General features: G+C 47.1%; 1 protein-coding gene across 3 annotated transcripts in view; it reads right to left on the minus strand.

Annotated features, from left to right (window-relative positions):
* The window catches only part of LOC307203127 (multidrug resistance-associated protein 1-like), a 77721-nt gene that overhangs the window by 28921 nt on the left and 26798 nt on the right, over positions 1-22002 (minus strand). For all 3 annotated transcript variants that reach the window (XM_079953665.1, XM_079953664.1, XM_079953666.1), the window contains exons 6-17: positions 16777-16838; positions 14264-14395; positions 12698-12925; positions 10888-11065; positions 8895-9056; positions 7767-7859; positions 6857-7060; positions 3967-4113; positions 2135-2222; positions 1423-1495; positions 953-1079; positions 259-435 (exon numbers count right to left, since the gene is read on the minus strand). In XM_079953665.1, the coding sequence (XP_079809791.1) occupies positions 259-435; positions 953-1079; positions 1423-1495; positions 2135-2222; positions 3967-4113; positions 6857-7060; positions 7767-7859; positions 8895-9056; positions 10888-11065; positions 12698-12925; positions 14264-14395; positions 16777-16838 (1671 nt within the window). The remainder of the gene's footprint in view (positions 1-258; positions 436-952; positions 1080-1422; positions 1496-2134; positions 2223-3966; positions 4114-6856; positions 7061-7766; positions 7860-8894; positions 9057-10887; positions 11066-12697; positions 12926-14263; positions 14396-16776; positions 16839-22002) is intronic.

Consider the following 22002-nt stretch of genomic DNA (forward strand, 5'->3'; position numbering starts at 1 on the left):
CTCTTTTAAAAAGCAGCAGTTTCATGGGGGAAGGAAAGAAATGGAATAAAGATGCGCGTGCACACACAGGTCTCAGTCCATGCAGCACTCACCTAAGAGGCAGGCACAAAGATCCATCTTTGCTTGAGCAGAAAATGGGATAGGTGAGCTCTGGGAGTTATACTTGCAGTGCTATGCATATTCAGGATCTACACACCCCAGGAGCAAATGTGAGAAAACAAATTTTGGAGCCCATGACCACTATAACACGTTAAATACCTTTTCTCCAATTTCGGTCTGGTCTCCTGATGGGAAGATCTCCAGATCTGGCAAAAGGGCACACGCCTCAATCACACGCTTATAGTAGTTCTCCTTCACTTCTCTTCCAAATATAATGTTTTCCTTCAGAGTTGCGTTTTGGATCCAAGCTTGCTGAGGGACGTAGGCAATGGAGCCCTGCAGAGAAGAGAGGTTGAGTGATGCAATATTCTGGTCCACGTTGAGAGGTGTTTTAAAAAAACAAACCTGTAGGATGCATCAACCCCTAGAACTGTCTCTCCATGATGTTCTCTGTCCCCCACCACTCTCCCAAGTCAATTCTAACATCTCACAATGCTAGCTCATTCGGTTAGCTGGCCGGCTCATCCCAAACTACCCTAATCTTCTTTGGGACCACACCACATTCACCTGACACATTAAGCCCCTAACAGACAACCCCACGCCGAAAGGGTCACTAGTCAACCAGGAGAAAATTCCTTCCTAATTCCAGCCAGGGTGACCCCTGAGCAAGCAGCAGTACTCAGCCGCCAGCTGTCTCAAAGATATGTGCTGCTGAACTTTAAAAAAAGAGAGTCTATTTCTTGGCTGTACCACTAAACAGCCTGCACATGTCCTTTACGGATTTCATCGAGGGCCGGCATATTCTTTTCTTATAATTTTACATCTCGTATGTTTTGCAGGGGAGCTGTCGTACCTTGAGAGAGACGAGCCCTTCTCTCTTTTCCATTTCCCCCAGCAGAGCAGACAACAGCGAGGATTTGCCGCAACCGACCTGACCGACGACGGCGACCAAGCGGTGTTCTGGGATCGCAAGACTGATGCTGAAACGAGGGGCAGGGGAGGGTGAGAAGAGCACACAACTTCAGCTCTGCTGGACTGAGATGCGACACGGAGAGGCAGTGATAGAGAATGCATTTGGATAGAGCAAAGGGCATTGGAAAAGCAACTGAAAGGGAAGACACTCCCTGAAAAAAGTCTGTATCTGGGAGCGGTGCCACTGCAGACCTGTCATCCCATCAGCCCCAGTCAGCACGCACAGTGGTCAGGAAATGATGGGAGTTGTAGTCCAATGGAAGCTGGAGGGTCACAGGCTCCCTGTCCTGGCATTAGTGCGATTAAAACTATTTAATGGGAGAGGAGAGGGAAGAAAGCTGCAACTCTTACTTGTTCAAAGATGGAGGATCATTTCTTGACCAGCTGAAGGTGGCGCTCTTCACAATAATGCTGTTTCCATCAGCTAGCAAATAATGAAAGAGGTTGCTTTCATGCAGGTCAAAACACCAACACAACCAAAAATAGGTTACATGCATACAAAAACAACTGAGGGAGATTTAATCCCTGGAATCTCCATGGAGGGCTTGGAGAGACTCTTGCCTGAAGCTCCAGAGAGCTCCAACCTGGACAATACTGAGTCTGACTCCATGGAAGGCAGGTTCCTGTGTTCTTAGGAGTCTTCCAGTGAACTTTTTGGCTGTATTGGGGACCAGGTCATGGTCCAAGGCTTAAAAGTACTACTCTGCATAGGGCAGGGAAAGGAAGACTTGGAGAACTTTGTGGTCCATCTGTACCTGGATGCAAACTAGACACTGTCACATGCTCCATTCAGCATCAAAGAGCTGGGCAAGGGAGGCTAAACACTTAAACGGGGCATTTCTCCTCCCTAAAAAAAAGCTCAACAACTGCCGGTTTTTAATTCTGTGAGTAGTCTTTAATTCTATGAGTAGATTGCAGTCTCTTGGGAGTTGGCCACCCCTGCCTTAGAAGAAGCCACCTTGAAGCCTGAGCGATGCTGACTGGATAATCTAGTGGTGGGAAGTGGCAGAGGTAAATGAACTGGGACACTCCACCCCACCCACCTAATAAACATTGAACTTACAGTCTTTGATGGAACCTCTGACGATGCTGTCTGGATCCAACTCTTCATGAGACAGGAAGACTCGGAGACGCTTCAGAGACACACTGGCCTAGGCAACAAAGCCGAGAGGTTGCTCGAATGAAGCATACCTCTTGCATTTCGTTTTCGGGCATCCGCCAATTTTGCTCTCACAAAATTTTGGCCAGACGATGCAAAACAAACACATGGAATATGATGGAACAGGATGTGCTTGCTGCCACTAGTTTGGGTGGCTTTAAGAAGCAGATTAGGTGTATTCTGTAGGAATTTCCCCCCTTCTTTTGTGGAACTGCTCTTCCCACAAGGACCCACCTGGCAACAATCTCATTCGTCATTTTGGCACGGGGCAATGAGATTATTAAGTTTCTCATTTGCATTTACGTGATGCCTTATAAAACACTGTATTTATTGCTCTATAAGACTCACTTTTTCCCTCCTAAAAAGTAAGGGGAAATGTGTGTGCGTCTTATGGAGCGAATGCAGGCTGCGCAGCTATCCCAGAAGCCAGAACAGCAAGAGGGATTGCTGCTTTCACTGCACAGCGATCTCTCTTGCTGTTCTGGCTTCTGATATTCAGAATATATTTTTTCTTGTTTTCCTCCTCCAAAAACTAGGTGCGTCTTGTGGTCTGGTGCGTCTTATAGAGCGAAAAATACGGTAAATTCTCCAGACATTGTTGTACAAACCCCGTCTCTCAATACATTAATCCTAAAGCAATAGTACAATACACTAGGCACCGGGCCCACCAAAGCAAACAGGACATGAAGGCTGGCAACATCAACCCTGCCCTGTGGGGAATCCCTTGCAGATGACTGCAGCACTTGGAGACAGACAGGTCTGCATCCACAGCAGCAACCAGAGGCGGAATGACCACTGGGCGGAGCACAGAGAGAAGAAACGCCATGGTGCATCTGCAGCAGCACAACCACCAGACACCTTCATCTGCCCCAGCTGGAACAAAATATAGTCCTCCTGTATCAGTCTCTACAGCCACAGCAGGCGCTGTGACTCTCCAACAGTTTGACTTCACCCCCAAAGGCGCACTCTGTCTCCTGAGACAGACAGATGCCAAGCAGTACAATTCAAATCTATGGTGTGATCTATCACACACTAATACAGTGGTGCCTCACAAGACGAAATTAATTCGTTCCGCGAGTTTTTTCGTCTTGCGATTTTTTCGTCTTGCGAAGCACGGACTTTGGAAAAGCTTCAAAAATCACCAAAGTCTTCAAAAACCTCAAAAAAGGCTACCACACCGCGTGCTATGAGTTGCTCCTCGAAGTGAATGCACGGTTTTAAGAAAAAGGAAACAAACTTGCAAGACGTTTTCGTCTTGCGAAGCAAGCCCATAGGGAAATCCGTCTTGCGAAGCAACTCAAAAAACGAAAAACTCTTTCGTTTTGCGAGTTTTTCGTCTTTTGAGGCATTCGTCTTGCGAGGTACCACTGTAACAGTGACAACCAAGTGCAACCTCCAGGAAGGAGGCCACCGAATCCCAGCTGCTCTGGGTCAACCATGGGAGGGAGCTGTTGCCTTTGTGCCCCAATTAAGGGTTGCCCAGAAGGGACCCCAGCCTCCTTATTTGGTCTTTAGAAATCCCCGCAAGGCTACAACGCTCGCTGGCTTGTTCTGCACCCTGAGTGCTTTCGCTTGTTTTCCAGCCCAGGAGTTGCGTTTCCTTGTGGCCAATCTACCACATTCCAGTTTTGTGAGCAAGGACAGGAGCAAAAGAATAAGCATGAGACTCTTAACTGTGTTCTTAACAGTCCCCTGCCCCCCCGGCCCAAGGCAACTGCCTGCAAAGAAACCCTTACTTGCACGATGCTGCTGATGACCATCGGAAGGATGTTCAAGGGGAACCGGAGGATGTTGAACAACGCCAGCGACACAAAGGCCTTCTGAGCATCCAGGACATTCTGGTCGGCAGTTTTCACAAAAACAGCAAATGTTGACAGAGCAACCTGGAAAAATAGAAATCAATGACGTGTTGTGCCTGATTTTGTGTTTATATGTGTGTGTGTGTGTGTGTGTGTGTGTGTGTGTGTGTATAAAAATTGCATCTTTATAAAAAGGAGGGAGAAAGAGCGATTACACTTTGCCTGTTTATTGTAGCCTTTGTCCAACTTGATATCCTTTATGTTTTGGACTACAACTCCCATCAGACCTGTGGCTTATGGGAGTTGTAGTGTAAAGCATCTTGGAGGGTGCCATGTTTGGGAAGGCTGTATTTTTTCAGTAAAAAGAAATGTGCGGGGGGTTTGGGGGGGGGGTGGAGAGAGATGACACTTTGGTACCAAAGAACCAGTGTCTTCAGAAAAATGTTGAGCCCAGGGAAGAGACTATCCATGAGACATGTTTCTTCCGCCATATCTCCATGAGGCCAGACCCCTTGAATAAGAAAGAGAAAGTGTGGGTAAGCCCTCAGTTGGGGCATGACAGCCCCGTGGCATAGACAATGCAGATGGATAAGCAGGTATAAATATTTGGAATAAAGTCTTTCGAAAAGCTACAGGATGGAGACACTTGCAATGGGCTCTATGCCCTGCTCTTCGGTGCTCTCGAGAAGATTCTTTGGGCCTACATCTTAGGAAGACCTTTCAGCAACAAAGCACTTAAATCAAAGGGTTCCTTTTCAAAACAGCTCTTGATTATTTTGCTGTTCTTAAGAACACCTGTGGTGGACTTAACAGGCTTCCTGTACATGGCCGTGGCTCGGTCACTCATTGTCCTCAGGACTGTGCAAATATTAGTGTTGTGTAAAGAACGTGCAGAAGGGCGTTTCACATTGCTAAGAGTGAACCATGACTGGAGTCCAGCTTAAGCAGAGCTGCTGGTTTTCAAAGATTTCAGGAAGCTGCCTTAGTCTGACCTGGTCTATTTGCCTCTCCTGCCCAGTATCATCTACTGCAGGAGTGGGGAAACTCTGGTCCTCCAGACACCGCTGAACCACAACTCCCATCAGCCCTAGCAAACATGGCCAATGGCCCAGGATGACGGGAGTTGTAGTCCAGCAACATTTCGAGGGCTAAATGTTCCACACTCCAGACCAGGCAAGTGGCGCCCTTTGTTTGAGCCCAGCGCAGCAAACCATTTTCATGCAATCAGAACCCAATCCAGCTGGTGAAAAGTAAGCATTACAGAACATGGCTTCATGTAGGAGGTTCGTGTGCTGCCCTGACAAGTTGGAAAGACAGTAAAGGTAAAGGTAAAGGGACCCCTGACCATTAGGTCCAGTCGCGGATGACTCTGGGGTTGCGACGCTCATCTCGCTTTATTGGCCGAGGAAGCCGGTGTACAGCTTCTGGGTCATGTGGCCAGCATGACTAAGCCTCTTCTGGCGAACCAGAGCAGCGCACGGAAACGCCGTTTACCTTCCCGCCGGAGCAGTACCTATTTATCTACTTGCACTTTGATGTGCTTTCAAACTGCTAGGTTGGCAGCAGCAGGGACCAAGCAATGAGAGCTCACGCCGTCACGGGGATTCGAACCGCCGACCTTCTGATCGGCAAGTCCTAGGCTCTGGTTTAACCCACAGCACCACCCAGACTCAAATCGGCTCTAAGCAACAGATTAAGACTGGAAAAGACCATAAAGTGTTTTTTGCCAACACCCTGCCCCAAGGACGGATGCTGTCAAGAAGTTAGATGGGTGATAACCAGGGAGGAGCATTTTTTTCTTGGTGGTGGCCTATGGAATGTCCTCCCCAGGGAGGCTTGCCTGGCACTAAACCTAAAACACTTCCTTTTCAACGCAAGACCTTCTGAAACTGCTCAAGCCTATCAGACAAGAGCAGTTTTATTAAATTCTGTTGGTTTTATTGCTCCAACTGTGTTTGTTTGCTTGTTCGTTTGTTTGATCGATTGAGTTATTGTTTTTGCTGCTCCTGCAGCATTAATGCTTTCTTCTTCTTCTTGCTATTGGGTTATTTTACATTCTTTCTTTCTTTCCTGGAAGCAGTTGCTCTAAGATTTGTTTAAGCTGAAGGACGGCATAAAAATGTACTATGGCTGCAATCCTAAGGCTGGTGGTGGCAGGGCTGGGAAAGCTGGTGTTCTGTTCTGAACACCCATCCAACGCCCTTGCTGGGCCCTTATTAATGTCACAAGACTTATATACCACTTAGTTGTAATAAAACCTCAAAGCAGCTTACAAAAAGAAGGGAACAGGGAGGAAGTAAGGTCAGAAGACAGCACTTGTGCTCCTTGTATGCTCTGCTTTCCCCTTTCCTTTTTTTTGACAGCAGGAAAAGGGGACGGAAAATCCCTGGGAAAGATTTGGGCCAGCATCTAAGCTAGTCTAAATCTCTCTCTCTGGTTTGGTGATGTTCTGGGGGACCAGGAGAACTTTGGATCTTTTGGACCCAAACCATGTCCCAGCCCCCTCCCCCAGCATGCAACCTTTTTTGGTCCTACTGACATCAATTGGGCAAAGGTGTCTGAAGTTTCCCACAGCGGACAGGGGTTCCCCAGGCCACAAGGACTGCATGCTGCATAAAATGAAATAAACACTGGGCAACAAGGATCTCCTAGCTTGAATGACGACAGCATGACAAAAATACAATGTATGTTAATATTCTTGTAGCACTCCCTCTTTGAATGAGCGCCCAGATGTGTGACAAGTGACAAGCAGAGTTCTATGCACAGAAAACAGCAGTCTGTAAGAATACCATCTCCCAGCAGCTTTTTGAAAGCACTACTTACTCACCAGGAAGGGGGCACACACCCACGTGAACGTCCCCACTGCAGAGAGGTAAGCGGACTTTTTGAGCACCTTCAGCTCTTCCCGTCTGATCCCCAGGACTTTCTCTTTGAAGGCTAATTCCCAGGCATAAAGTTTTAGCACTTTGATCCCATTGAGAATTTCATTCATCAGCTTAATCCGGTTGTCCTTGCAATTCATGTGAGCAACCTGAAACGAACCCAATCGAAACAAAAGCAAGTCGAGGCAGCTCTCTCTCTCTCTCTCTCTCTCTCCCAAGTCGGCCTGCGATAAAACTTTTGAACAGTAGCCGTCATTTTAAAATGTTGTTGTTGGGTTTCTTTGTAGCTCTGAGCTATAAAATGAGGCGGCTTTAAGAAACAGAAACTGTGTTTTGTAGAACTTACAACTGACACGTGCTGGCAAGCCATCAATAGGAAAGGAACAAAGAGATGGTTGCAGGTGAAAGCATTAGACTGGCTTGAGAACCTCCTTCACAAGACAGGAAGGCTGAAAACACCACTGATAGATGTAGATGTTTTAGCAACATCTTAGTTTTGCAGCAGCATCTTAGTTAACGATGTGATTTGCCCAACCTTGCAAAACAGGTCCAGAGGAGTCATTAGCCCCTGAGTACACTAAACATACATGTTTAGTTATCTGGGGTCTAAGCAGAAAGAAAAAGGGGGAACCATCTTTTGCCAGATCACTTAAGAGAAGGTTCTTTCCCACCAGAGTTGCATAGCGATTTACAAGCATGTTGACTGTCACATCAGACCACAAGATACTGATCTTGCTATTACTGGCTGGTATGGTAATTTTCAACATTCTTCCGCGAGGCACAATAGACAGGAAGTCTCAACACGTGCCTCAGAGACGGAATCAATCATTCTTGTGCAGAAAGGAAGTCTCTTACCTGATAGGTCTTTGTTTTCATTGCTATCACAGCATTGACTGGAACCAGGAGCAGCATGACAGCCACACCGGCCAACACAGAGGCACCTAAATTCTAAAGAGAGCATGTTTAGAATGTGGCATAACGGAAGCACAAACAAACCCGCAGTCCAAACAGTAACCTTGAAGGTGAACCGTTACTTTCCTGCCTTCTAGCCAGAGGAAACTAGGGAAGGGTGCTGAGTGGGAGAGAACCTGCCTTGAAGGCACAGAGTCCCCCGATTCAACCCCTGCCGTTTCTAGTTAAGAGGTTCAAGTAACAGAGCGTGGGAGAACCTGGCGAGCCACTGCCAGTCAGAGGAGACAGGAGTCTGATTTGCAGCTTTGCATATTCAGAGTCCAGTCATTAGTTGAGGGTTACAGCATGAGAGTGTCAAAGAGCGAGCTGGCAGTAAATCACACCATTCAAAGTTGGAGCTAGCTCTTTATTAACGGTTGATTGTCAGGCCTAATGAGCACAGCAGCTCATCCTCAGCAGGTCTGACCCCATGAATCAGTTGCGAAGACTGAAAGTCCCTGCTTCCCCAGGGCTTCCCCCAAACAATCAGAGACTGTGCCTGCATGCAGCCTGCCACTGCTCTGCCCATTTCAGCTCTCTTCTGGTTCTGGGAGACCAGCGGGGAGGGGAGCTTAACACAGGAGGAGGGGGAGACATCCGTGACTCTGCGTCAAGCCTGACTCATCTCTGCTTCTTGGCCTCCCTCCTCTCCTGCTTCAGTTTCTGCCTCTGATTCTGGACTCCTATCTGCCACAGACTCTCCCATCTCACTAAGCCCTGTTACTCCTTCTGCTTCCAACACCTCCTCTTCCCAGTCTTCTCCCTCTGACTACTCAGCAACATCCCATCACCACTCCCTGGGCTTTGAGCCTTCTTCCCTTGATGGATCCCCAGCTGGTTCCATCCACCATTCCTCTGCATCTTACCAGTCCAAGACAAATTGCTGTCTGTACTTCTTTCCCTTCCCTGCTACCCCATCCTAGATTCTGAAGCCCTAATCCTTTAATGACAGGATTCTGGCTTTCCCTTGAGTAAAATAAGCACCATTGTTTAGCTACAGTAAAGGAAACAATGGACGCACAGCACTTTTACCTGCCACAGCAAACAGAGAGCCAGTATGACTTGAAAAGGTGCAGACCAGACCATGTTGATGTAGGTAGCCAAGTCCATGAACCTCTGGGCGTCCACCGACATCAGGTTGACAATTTCTCCAACTGTAGATGTCTTCCTTGCTGAATTTGTGATGACCAAGGCCTTGGCAGGGTAGAGGAAAGACAAAATGAGAAGTCCAGAGGCTGGAAGGTTTGCTGGGGATAAAGAACTTTGATTGGCAAAATCCTACTTCCTTAGATGCAGGAGTTTGGCAGCGAAGGTGCTGGATAAACACACACACATATATAAAAACACATGAACTAAAGGGAAGCCAAGCATGGGCTTAAAGTTTGGGACAGAATGCTCTCAGATGGAAAAAACTGTCATGCCTAGAGCTTTAGAAATCAAAAGAATTCTTCTTTCTCTCTTAAAAAAATAACCTCTAAAGGTTTTGGATAGGTCATACCTATAAGCCAGAAACATCAATTAAATAGTGAGAGGTTAACTAAATAAGCATATATCATCAAACAAGTTGAGTTTATTAACTTGCTAGATGGTATGCACACGGTGTTTGGTGGTAGAGCACATTCTTTTGAAAGGAGGAGCTCCCACTACCAACCCCTAGCATCTTCCACTAATAAGAATCAGGGAGAAGGTGACTGGAAAGATCTCTTTTAGCCATGGACCCTGAGGAGCTACTACTAATCAGGACAGGCGATACTGGGTGAAATGAACAGCTGGCGTGAACTGGTGTAAGAATGTCCTGTCATCGTTTCTGATAGAAGCAGTCAGTGTCTCTAAGGTGAATTTGGATCCCATTCAAAACAAACATCACCAAGGAGAAAGGAATGAAAATGCCACTGGGAGCATAGGAAGCTGGCTTAATATGTAGCCGGACTATCTACCCATTGAGCTCAGTATTGTCCACACTAATGACTGGCAGCCGCTCTCCAGGGATTCAGACAGGGAACGTTCTCAGCCCTAACTGGTAGGGACCTTCACGCAAAGTGTGCAGAATGCTGCAACGAGGCTCCTCACGGGGTCTTTGCCATGGGAGCATATTCACCCGCTGCTTTTCAAACTGCACTGGCTCCCGGTAGAGTACAGGGTCAGGTTTAAGGTGCTGATTTTGACCTTTAAAGCCCTTCACGGCCTAGGACCCTCGTACCTACGGGACCGCCTCTCCTGGTATGCCCCACGGAGAGCCTCAAGGTCCATAAATAGCAACACCCTAGTGGTCCCGGGCCCTAAGGAAGTTAGATTGGCTTCAACCAGAGCCAGGGCCTTTTCAACTCTGGCTCCGGCCTGGTGGAACGCTCTGCCTCATGAGACCAGGGCCCTGCAGGATCTGATTTCTTTCCGCAGGGCCTGTAAGACAGAGTTGTTCCGCCTGGCCTTTGGCTTGGAGCCAATTTGATTCCCTCCCTCTCCTTCTTTTTTCCTTTCCTTCTCTTCCTGCGATGAGGCTACATTTTAATATTTTAATGTTTCAATATTTTAATATTGTATTTTAATTTTGTTTTTAAGTTGTAATCATTCAACTTGTTTTTATTATTGCTTGTAAGCCGCTCTGAGCCCAGCCTTGGCTGGGGAGGGCGGGGTATAAATAAAAATTATTATTATTATTAAAGAAGCCACAGCCCTTCTTCCAGTTGAGTAATTAGAGCACATGGGCTGCATTTGCCATCTGGAGTAAGCCATTCCCCAAAGGATAAGGGGCAGCGTTGCTAAGCTACGCTTCTAGGGTGGAAGTCATTTGTAAGCAGCTGCAGCCAGGGCAGCGTCTTGAGATGTGGGCGAGGACCGTCGCAGCTCCCTATGCAGCTGGGGACAATTGCAGCAACACTACCCCAGCCTAAAGTTAAAGCCAACTGTGGGGGTTTAGGATGAAAGCTTACTGAGCAAGATATTTAGTCTAGTTCACTGTGGGCGCCAATCCCTGTGGATAAAGTGATGTCAGGCGGGGTTAGGGTATACATCTGCAGGTCTCTACCTTCCGATAGACTGCACCGATCACAGCTGTTTTAAGTCTCATCCCCGTCACAAAGCAGATGTGGAAGTACTGGTGGAGGACCAGAGTCTGCAGGCCGGTGGAGACGAAGAGGAGCGCTGTGTACAGGTAGCCTTGCCAATTGGGGGCGTTCTTGTCATTCACAAAGTTGATGAGCAACCTGCAAACGAAGCAGGCCGGGGGACATTTGAAAGGAAGCCAGCAAAAAGCCCTGCTTAGCCAGTGAGCGAGGGAAGTTCATCATCTCCAGTTCCCTACAGGTCCAAAGATGGCGTGGGCCTGCAGGGAAGCGAGACTGAAAACACTCTGGCCGTGAAACAGGTCCATTAAAGAGAATGGGGGTGGAATTCCAACCAGCTCTTAAATGCAAACATTCTTGAAGTGGCTAACGAAAGAAACAGACGACAATACAATCTTGCAGCTGTAAGGTCTCCTAAAATCCAATTAAATAGCTGCTAAAAAATATACTTGAACGCATGGGCAAATTAAAAGTTTTGGTTTTTTTAAAAAAAACATCCTTGCCTGACACTTAATGGTATGGACCAGGCAAGCAGCCTGGGTAAAGCATTCTGCAGAGCCACTACTAAAAAGGCCATTGGCAACGCTTGGTTATTTCAGAGTGCTGCCTTTGCTGTGCAATAACCCAGCCAGGGAGATTTAAAGTGGGGAAAATACATAACTTATGAGACCGGACAGACTTCCAAGCATGTCATGCATAAGGGAGGTTCTTGTGGATTTGTTTATTTGGCTTTCTTACCCCTCCCTCCACCACCGTAAGATTCCAGGGGTTACAACTATATAAAAATTAGAATCGGTTAAAACAATGTTCGTTCCAAAGTAAGTACGGTGTGAGCTTGCCACTGAGATTTCAGCACCTCCTTCCCAAATATTTCCTTTAAAATCACATTGCCCGTGTTCTCTATCTGAAACTCCAGGGTGCGATGTTAAGAGAGAAGCACCGGAGTTTGATGGAAGAGCAAAATTTTTGCATTTTTAAGGGTCAACCCCAGACAGCTCTGACTAAAAGCAGAAGGCAGAAGGCAATGCAAAAGGCATCTCTCTGCTGAAGATCCTAGAGTGCTATTGTGCACCAGAGAAGTACATTTTGAACAAGATGAACAAATCCGCTTGACTTTCATATGAGGCACAGCCCATTTACATGGATCGCTGAGCAAACTTACTAGAGTTCAATCACTTATGTGAACAAAGTGTTCCTGCTCAAACACAGCCACATTGCCCTGCAGTGAAGGGGAAGGTCAGGAGAGGGTTAGCAAGCCATCTTCAGGGAAGATGTTCTGTACCTTCTCACCAAGGAATGTTTGAAAATCTTCCAAGGGGATTGCCAAGAGTGCCTCCAAAGGCTGTGAAAACCGCTGTCGTAAGTGGAGGAACAGAAACACCATGTAAACTCCTAGACAGCAGTTTTCCTAAGCGTGCCAGACTGTATGAAATCTGGGGACATCTACTTCTGGTTCTGATGAGTGTGAAAGTGGGAAATGGCTAGCTCAGGCACCCCCAAACTTGGCTCTCCAGATGTTTCGGGACTACAACTCCCATCATCCCTGACCACTGGCCCTGTTAGCTAGGGATGATGGGAGTTGTAGTCCCAAAACATCTGGAGGGCCAAGTTTGGAGGTGCCTGGGCTGGGAGACCCAAGTAAACCAACTCTCTGCTTTATAAAGGAAAGAGGAGTATCAAAAGCAATCAAGCACCACCCATGGAAAAGTTTGATACCAGCAGCAACTATCCATGCACTCTACAGTGATGGGAGCAAGACAGCGCTCTGCTTACCTTAAGAGTTCAGGTCCTGTAAACATCATAAGGTCATGGAAGGCCTTGAAGAGGAAGCTCATGAGGAAGTATGGCCCAAACGACTTGTATAACACCTTAGCAAGAGACGGCTCCTTGTCCCTTTGAGAAGGTTTGATGATCAGAGCTTCAGCTTCTTCCGTCACATCCCCGTTCGAGCCACTGGATTTTGTAGGTTTCTTGGGCGAGTACAGCATTGGCGTCGAGAGCCTATCGAAACAGAAGCACCCAGAGATTCTGTATTCATTGGCGTACTTCATTTGCACACAACATGTACTTATGGTATTTTCATATTTCTTTATTACAACTGTGAAAAAAATGGTGTAGAATTCATCGCCGCCGCCACCCACTCCAGATATTGCTGGACTACAGCTCCTAACATCCCTTGAACGCTGGCCAGGAATTGGCAAGCCAACATCACCTGGTGAGCAAGTTTCTAACCCCAGGTGCAGGTGGCAGGTCAGGTGCAGCTGTCCTCCTGGCCATTAGCTGCTGCTTTTTGTGAGGGGCGGAGGGAGAGACAAGGGCGGTGGCCACTCATGCAAAAGGAGCCAAGTTGCCTGCATGTTTAGTAGCCGTATAGAAGAGAGAATTGCAGCAGCTTTACCTTGCGTGACAGGCTAGGCTTGCTGAAATACTCTCTGAGACGCCCTAGGTATAAGGCGGTATATAAATTCAATAAATAATCATAATAATAATCTGTTAAAGGTGCACACACCCTGGCTTCTTTTGCATCTGGCTGCTTTAAATGAGAAGGAAATGGGTTTCGAAGTTATGCAAAGTCTTGCATCTGCAAGAAGGTCAAAGAAGAGGCGGAAAATGCCTTGGCATGGAAGCAGGCCTGTGTTCCTTGCAAATATGCTGTAAATCAGGGACCGGCAACCTAAGGCCCATGGGTGGCCCATGGGGGACGTTTAACCGGCCCATGGACCCCCGCCGCCCGCTCAGGGACCCCCTCTGGCCGCTCAGTCGGCTCCCATGCGCCGCACTAAACCAGCACGGGGCAGAGTGGGGACCGCCTTCCGCGACGCTGGCCGGCTTCTCATTGGCTGCAGGGAGCTCCGGCCCACCGCGGTGTCTGTGGGACTGTGAACCGGCCCAAGCCACAAAAACTCTTCCGACCCCTGCTGTAAATCATCCGATAATTTTGGAACTGCCTGCATGCAACTGTGTTTCGGAGTCTGAGGCTTTGAATAGCTGCAAGGCAGGGTTTGCAATTCAGCTACTCATTGACTTTTTTTGCCTTCTCCCCTCTCCAGGACTCACCAAGCGTTTCTCGCCTTTTGCAGAGCCAGGACAGAAACGGTTGAGGAGCTCCCCCCCCCCCCGACTTCATTCTTTCTGTTTTACAGACTTTGTTGTAGAAAGGAAGTTTACGGAGAAAATGAAAGGTGAAACCTCAGTGGAGTTATACCGAGAATGATCTGCAATTACCCCCTACAAGCCCCAGCCAGCACAAGGAAGGATGGTCCAGCAACATCTGGCAGCCACAGGCTCCCGTTCAGATTCTTAGTAGTTTAACCCTGACGGTAAACTTAAAACACTTACGTTTTTGCCTTCGCATACTCCTTCGCCCAGTTCTGAACCATATCAGGCACCACTTCTTCAGATGTATCCTCCTTGTTTAACGACCACAGGTCTTTCGCTTCCAACGGCTGCCGATATCCTTGAACCATCAACCTACGTTAGAAAAGGCACAACTTTCAGGTGACTGAGTAATGAAGCACATCTCAGAGAGGTGCGTGTACAGCTGCTGTCAAGGTTTCACCTGGAACAATTCATGTGTCTGCAAAATGCAGGAGTTAGTCTAACAGTGCATAGAAAATCAGAAAACCGAGACCCTCCCCTCTGCAAGCCAAAAGTTATAGAAACAGCTGCAATTTCTCCTCTACTGAATAGCACACCAATTGGCATCATGGTTTTATAGTGTGATATATGTTGAATTGTTTCTTTAAATGTAAAGGTTCATCATTGTTCCACCTGATGTGTATGTCTTTAAGGGGCCAGAGCAAAATAACGAGACCCAGCTTTACAGCTGTGAAACATAGCAGGTGCTGCTGAGTTGTATTGATTAAGCTCTGTCAGCAATTGGGTGTAGTATATAAGGAGCAGGTGGCGCTGTGGGTTAAAGCCTCAGCGCCTAGGACTTGCCGATCGAAAGGTCGGCGGTTCGAATCCCTGCGGCGGGGTGCGCTCCCGCTGCTCGGTCCCAGCGCCTGCCAACCTAGCAGTTCGAAAGCACCTCCGGGTGCAAGTAGATAAATAGGGACCGCTTACCAGCGGGAAGGTAAACGGCGTTTCCGTGTGCGGCTCTGGCTCTGGCTCTGGCCAGAGCAGCGATGTCACGCTGGCCACGTGACCCGGAAGTGTCTCCGGACAGCGCTGGCCCCTGGCCTCTTAAGTGAGATGGGCGCACAACCCCAGAGTCTGTCAAGACTGGCCCGTACGGGCAGGGGTACCTTTACCTTTACCTTTTATATAAGGAGCAGCACCTAGCTCTCCCATTACCCTGGGGGATGGGTTGGTGGTTGGGTCTGGTTTGCTGATGTATTTAGTGTATAAGGAGTTTTTGTTTTTGTTATTAAAACCTTGTCTAAGTTATTTTTGAGTCCCTTTTTAATGCATGGTCTCTCCAGCAAGCTCTCTGTAGCGCTACCACACCGCAAATAGCCACTGCAAATCCCTCTCCCTAGAACAATTTGGCCTCCCTCAAAAGCTCTCCAGTCATGGGTAGCTTGTGGCTCAGGGTCCCTTCTATCCTTGAAACAAGATCGGCTTGGCCTTAGAGTGGAACTTTCTTTGCTGCTTGCGTCTATTCTACAAAAATAAAAAAAGCTTTCTTTGATGTATTCAGTTGAACTCTTTTTACCTAGTTACTGCTGTTTTACACAACTGTATTTATATCAAATTCTATTCTATTTATGCTGCTGCTGCTGTTTTTTAAGTACAGTGGTACTTCCGGTTGTGCACGGGATCCGTTCCGGAGCTCCGGTCGCATGCCAAGGAATTTGCAACCAGAGGTGCCGCTTCTGCATCTCTGCGCATGCGCGCGCAGCAAAGCCTGGAAAAATACTTCTGGGTTTGCCGCATATACGTAACTGGAGGTGAAAGCAACTAGAGTTACCACTGTATTTGTTTTCATGCTGCTTTTTAATAATAATAATATTGCATATTGCTTTGGGCAACGCCCAGTGGCAAAACCACTTACAGAGAACTAAAAGTATATACAGTGGTGCCCCGCAAGACGAACGCCTCGCAAGACGGAAAACCCGCTAGACGCAAGGGTTTTCCGTTTTGGAGGCGCTTCGCAAAACGATTTTCCCTATGGGCTTGCTTCGCAAGATGAAATATCTTGCGAGTTTTTCCGACTTTTTTTTCCTCCCCCCCCCTTTTTCTAAGCTGCTAAGCCGCTTATCAGCTGATCCGCTAAGCTGATAAGCCGCTAATAGCGCTAATCCGCTAAGCCGTCAATGGGCTTGCTTCGCAAGACGAAAAAACCGCTAGACGAAGAGAATCACGGAACGGATTCTTTTCGTCTTGTGAGGCACCACTGTATAACCAGGATTTCTGTAGCAAAACATGGGACTAATAAGCCACAAGGTGCACAAGCACAGTTCATGTGAAATGCAAACATAGGTGAATGCCTTAGACCAGCAGCAGGGAACTTAAGCTCCACTAGATGGGTGCTGGACTACAATTCCCATCACCCCAGATCATTGGCCATCGTGGTCAAGGAAGGAAGGAAGGAAGGAAGGAGGGAAGGAAGGAAAACAGAGAGAATGAAAGAGAAAGAGAGAAAGAAAACAGCCAACCCACTGTCTTTGAGAATTTCAATGCTTCACCCCTCAAATATGCTGTTATTCATATGGTCATTGGTTTATTTCACTTGGAATTCTTGATACACAACCGTTTTTGTTTCTCATTTCTTTCTAAGGAGGAGCCAGCACCCAATATGACTTATATGTCAAACTGCCAAGGATAACAGAGCCTCAAGCAAACCTTAAACAGGCATAGGGAAAGTAGGTTGATGGAGCTCAAATGTGAACCATTTGTCCTCTTACCCAGTGATCCACCAGAATGTGATCCTGGACAGAAAAGAAGCGCTGGATTCCGGGCAGGGGTTCTAAGGAGTGAAAAATATTCAACCTGTTATAAATCTGATTTAATATTTCTGCTTTTCTGCAGAATGTAACATCCAAGTGCTTTTTTTTAAATCCCAACAAAGCTTGCCACACCTAGTTTCTCATTTCCATCCCAAATTTTAGTTGTATCATACACGCTAACTTGCACACAAACACTAAGGGTTCCCATTTATCATTATGAATTCAGTTCAATAATGTGTGCCAAATTAAAACCAAGCACGTAGATGGCGCGTCTCACAAAACCCCAGCATGTGTTTGTATATAATGCATGAGAAACATTTTCAAACAGAGCTATCTAACAGCGATAGGGAGAAGTACCTGATTTGGGGGGGGGGAGGTCAGGTTTTATCATGCTGAAACCCCAAATTGGAGCCACTAGCTAATTATCAGCTGCAAGGTCCCACTCCCTGCCTCTGCAATTAGACTCTAAGTTTTAAACAACATGTTCAAGAACACAGGAAGCGGCCTCAGAGCACCTCCTTTGCCTGTACCATGTCCCAAGGCTGACCCTGACATCTCCAGCTAAAGGCCCCCAATAGAAATCCTGGATGATGCTAGTATTATTTATGCAGACAGGTAAGACTCCTCCAGGATTTCAGGCAGGGGCCTTTAGCTGGAGAGGCCAGAGGCCGAACTTGAGATATTCTACATGCAATGCAGATGCTCTGTCTCTGAACTATACTGCCCTTCACTCAAATTCTCCTGCCACAAACTGAAAAATATTCCGGTCAATTGGAATCAGTGCTGCTTGGCTCCAAAAGCACCTGAGCACACATATGGCAAGGACGTCAGTGGTTTTATTAGAGCTATCAGGAAAAACTTTCCCTTCCCCAGCATCAGAAACCCGCAGCCAAACTAGAAAATATTCGGCCTCTCAGTCCCTCCCAACAGATTAAAGACCCGGCCAATTATACAACATTAAGTCAGGGTTACGGAAAGGGCAGTCTCCCGGGTGGTGAGACATCGCTCAGTCCCTCACTTCCATTCTAGCTCAACGCCCAACCGCAGAGCTGAAAAGCAGCCGCCAACTTCAACTAAGAGCACATTGCCAAGGAGGAGAGCCCTTTGTACCAACCCTGATTGGCACTCCCTTCCTGGAGTGGTGAGCACAAAAGCCCACGGTGACACTGCTCAAGTTTCTTTCCCCGGGAATGAGAAAGCTTATACTTTCTGTTCTGCAAAAGCTGTCTACTTATATGCCCAAAACAAATGAAATACCGTGAAAATCCCTGAAAGGAGAAGTAATCGACTAGAAATATTATCTTATGGGAATGGATTAAATAATAAAAATCAAAAAGTTTAAGGAAAAATTTAGAAAAACCTAAAACTGAACAAAGCCTTAACGGAATGCCGGCTACAAACCTCGTTTCACTGAACTATTCAGTTTCCTCAGAAGGAAATAGAAAAATCATAAACCTTATATGACCAAAATTCAAATAAAGGGGGTAGAACTCCCAAAAATTCTGAAGTATTATAATCCTAGCTCGACTTAGGTGAAGCAAAGGTCGTTTAAGGTTTATGATTTTTCTATTTCTTTCTGAGGAAACTGAATACTTCAGTGAAACGAGGTTTGTAGTTGGCATCCCGTTAAGGCTTTCTTCAATTTTAGGTTTTTCTCTTTTTTCTACTGCTGTCTACAGTCATACCTCGGGTTGAATATGCTTCATGTTGAGCGTGTTCGAGTTGCGCTCCGCGGCAACCCGGAAGTAACGGAGCGTGTTACTTCCGGGTTTTGCCACTTGCGCATGCGCGGACGCTCAAAATGACATCATGCGCATGCGCAGAAGCAGCGAAAAGTGACGCGTGTGCGCAGACGTGCCGTCGCTAGTTACGTTTGCTTCTGGATGCGAACGGGGGTCCAGAACGGATCCCGTTCGCATCCCGAGGTACCACTGTACTTATATGCCAGCTTTTTTTTTTTAATGATAGTTTATTAGATTTTTAACAAAAAAAGAAGTTACAAGACAATAAACAATAAAAAGCACAAAAAAATACACAAGAACCCAAAATTTAACATAAAAAGAAAAAGAGAAAAAATAAAAAATAAAAATCCCTCTTTTTAGTTTCTTACCATTCATTTACTTATTTTCTTGACTTCCTCACACCTCCCTTTTTTGTATTCCATTTCAAAATTTGGTTCAGCAAATTCATACCCTCTTAATTTACCCTTAATTATTTATCCTCACGTATTATAGCTTCAAATTTTCGTCTACTATCAATCCATTCTTACAAATTCTTATTTTACCTTATTACTAAAACCGCTTCATTTCATTTCATTATCATTCAAAAAAATTTCAATTCAATTTACCGTTAGTTTCTTTAGCCTTATCTTACCTTCAAAGCATTAAAAATTCAAAATTTAAACCATATTTAAACTTAACTCCTTCAAACCTTTCTGCTAAAGCCAATTAATCCTTTCCAGCACATTCTAATGTTTCATTAGTATTACACTAATTCCAAAAATAAAAAAGATATATAAAAAGAAATTCTCATTCTAGTTTTATCCAACGTCCCTTCTTCCTGGTTTCGGGTAGTGTCAGTCCTTTCTCCATTATATCCTGTCCATCAATCTGGTGTTCTAATATCTGAGGCTCTCAGGTCCCTTCTATGCCCCCTCTGCAGGTTTTCTTGTTCCTGTTTGTACTTGCACACATCCTTGTCCCTTGTTGGGTTCTTACATAGTTTCTTCCCTTTCTCCTTGGGGAGTGAGTCTCCGGGGAATTCCTTACAGTAGTATTCTCCATTTTCTTTCATCAGATTGTCCCATTCCCCGCTAATCCACTCCCCTATTTTATATGCCAGCTTTTACCAACCTGCTGCTCTCTAGCCCTGGCTGGCTCTTGCCGCCAGGCAGCTTCCACCAACACCCCAATCCCAGCAACCATGAACCTGTCTCGGCCTCTTAGCTTCACGACTACCTCACTTGGCCTGTTCTTATCACCACCAGCACCTGCAGGAATTCGGCTGGGTCCGGGAAAGGGAAGAGGGCTGCTTTGGCTACACAGAGCCAAGCCGAGCGAGAACTCGCTGCTCCTGGCCCAGCGACACAACACATTAGAAAGTTATTTCTCCGGGCCGGAGACAAGGCACCCTCTGTCCTTGCTTTCCGTTGAACAGACCAGAGTGTCCCTAACTTATCAAACAGCCGCTGGAGCCCTAACTGCCCTATTAATCATCTGCGTCTGGAAGCCTGTTTACATATGGCAGGGCTTGTGAGGTCAAAAACAACACATTGAGGCATGGTGGTCCCCACCCTCTGGTGAAGGCGGAAAGCAGCAGCTAAAAAAACAAAAGCCAATATTCTCTTACGTATCATCTCAGACGGATGAAACCAGGCACAAGTTATGCTTTGATTTAAAAGCAAAGGGAAACAGCAGCCGCTACCACCCACCCGACCACGATTATTATTTCGAAAGGAATGCCAAGAGGGCGGCGTAAGGATCTCCCCGTTTCCTCTCCTAACTTTGGCACAGCCGGCACAACCACCTCTTGGTTACCGAGAGCGTTGTTGTGAAGTATAAAAGCCAAGCACTTCCCGCATTATCGCAATCCTTCGTGTGCTCAAGTTTTCCATGGAAGCACACCATACGGACAACTCCCAAAAGTAATAGAAAGCAGATCTGCATGGAAACCCTTCTGAACTACCAGAACAGCCAGTGGCCATTGATGAATATGGCTTAAAGGCAGTGAGATTCTCAGTTCTGGATCTGAGAAAAGGATGAACATGCACAACAGGACGGGTAGCCTGAGCCGCCTGCTCGCCAGCCCCACCAGCATTTTGCTATCTATCAAAACTAAGCTACTTGCAAGAGCCAGAGAGCAAGATTTTATCTGCCCCAGAGATCAAAAGAGGCAGAGAATAGGCTGAAGACAAATATTTATGTTGGCAGAAGTCAGTGGCAACAGGTCAAACACGATGAAGGGCTTTGACTGCTCTTTCTGACTGATTGCATTCCTGTTAGGAAGAAATGCACCCCCTTTGAAATGAATCAATTAACAGCAAAACAGTCGCTGTAACCAAAAAGACCCGAGTTCAGGTTCCAAGCAAATTCTGCCTTTGGATTATGTTACCATTCATTAGTGTCTTCATTAAGATATATTACTCAAATAATATAACTCTAAATGGGCAGCAGCAGCAACAACAACAATTACCATAATCTCTTCAGGTTTGCAACCACTAAGGTGAGGTACCATATTTTTCACCCTATAGGATGCACCGGCCCATAGGACGCACCTAGTTTTTTGGGGGGGAAATCAAGGAAAATTTTTTTATTTCCCCCCCAGGTTTGCGCAGCCATCCCCAAGCTAGAAGAGGGAGACAGAGCGCTCCATCTCCCTCTTCTGCCTTCAGGGACAGCCTCTCTAGCCTCCGTGGGGCAGCGGCTTGCCCCGCTGTCCCCCGAGCTTGAGGGCTGGCGATGGGGAGAAGCAAGCTTGCTTCTCCCCCCTGCCAGCCTCCAGATCAGGTCGGGGAATAGCGGGGTGGCAGCGCTCCGCCTCCCCGCTATTCCCCGAGCTTGTGGGGCTGGCTGGGGGGTGGAGAAGCAAGCTTGCTTCTCCCCTCCGCCAGCCTCCAGATCAGGTCGGGGAATAGCGGGGTGGCAGCGCTCCGCCTCCCCGCTATTCCCCGAGCTTGTGGGGCTGGCTGGGGGGTGGAGAAGCAAGCTTGCTTCTCCCCTCCGCCAGCCTCCAGATCAGGTCGGGGAATAGCGGGGTGGCAGCGCTCCGCCTACCCGCTATCCCCCGAGCTTGTGGGGCTGGCGGGGGGGGGGGGAAGAAGCAAACTTGCTTCTCCCCCCCGCCAGCCTCCAGATCAGGTCAGGGAAGGTCCGCAAGCCTTGCAACCCCGCCGGGCTTGCAAGGCTTGCGGATAGCTTCCTGAAGCCTGGAGAGTGAGAGGGGTCGGTACTCACCGACCCCTCTCGCTCTCCAGGCTTCAGCGAAAGCCTGCATTCGCCCCATAGGATGCACACACATTTCCCCTTCATTTTTGGAGGGGAAAAAGTGCATCCTATAGGGCGAAAAATACGGTAGCTCTCTACTAACAAACAGGGAACTGAAAGCAAGTCCCTAGAGTGGGTAAGATTTGAACACAGCCCTTTCCTTCTGGAGAACATTTCTAACCTAGAGGTCATATCCAGTTTT

The sequence above is a fragment of the Podarcis cretensis genome (assembly GCF_951804945.1).
Source record: "Podarcis cretensis genome assembly, chromosome: 14".
Classification (NCBI taxonomy): domain Eukaryota; kingdom Metazoa; phylum Chordata; class Lepidosauria; order Squamata; family Lacertidae; genus Podarcis; species Podarcis cretensis.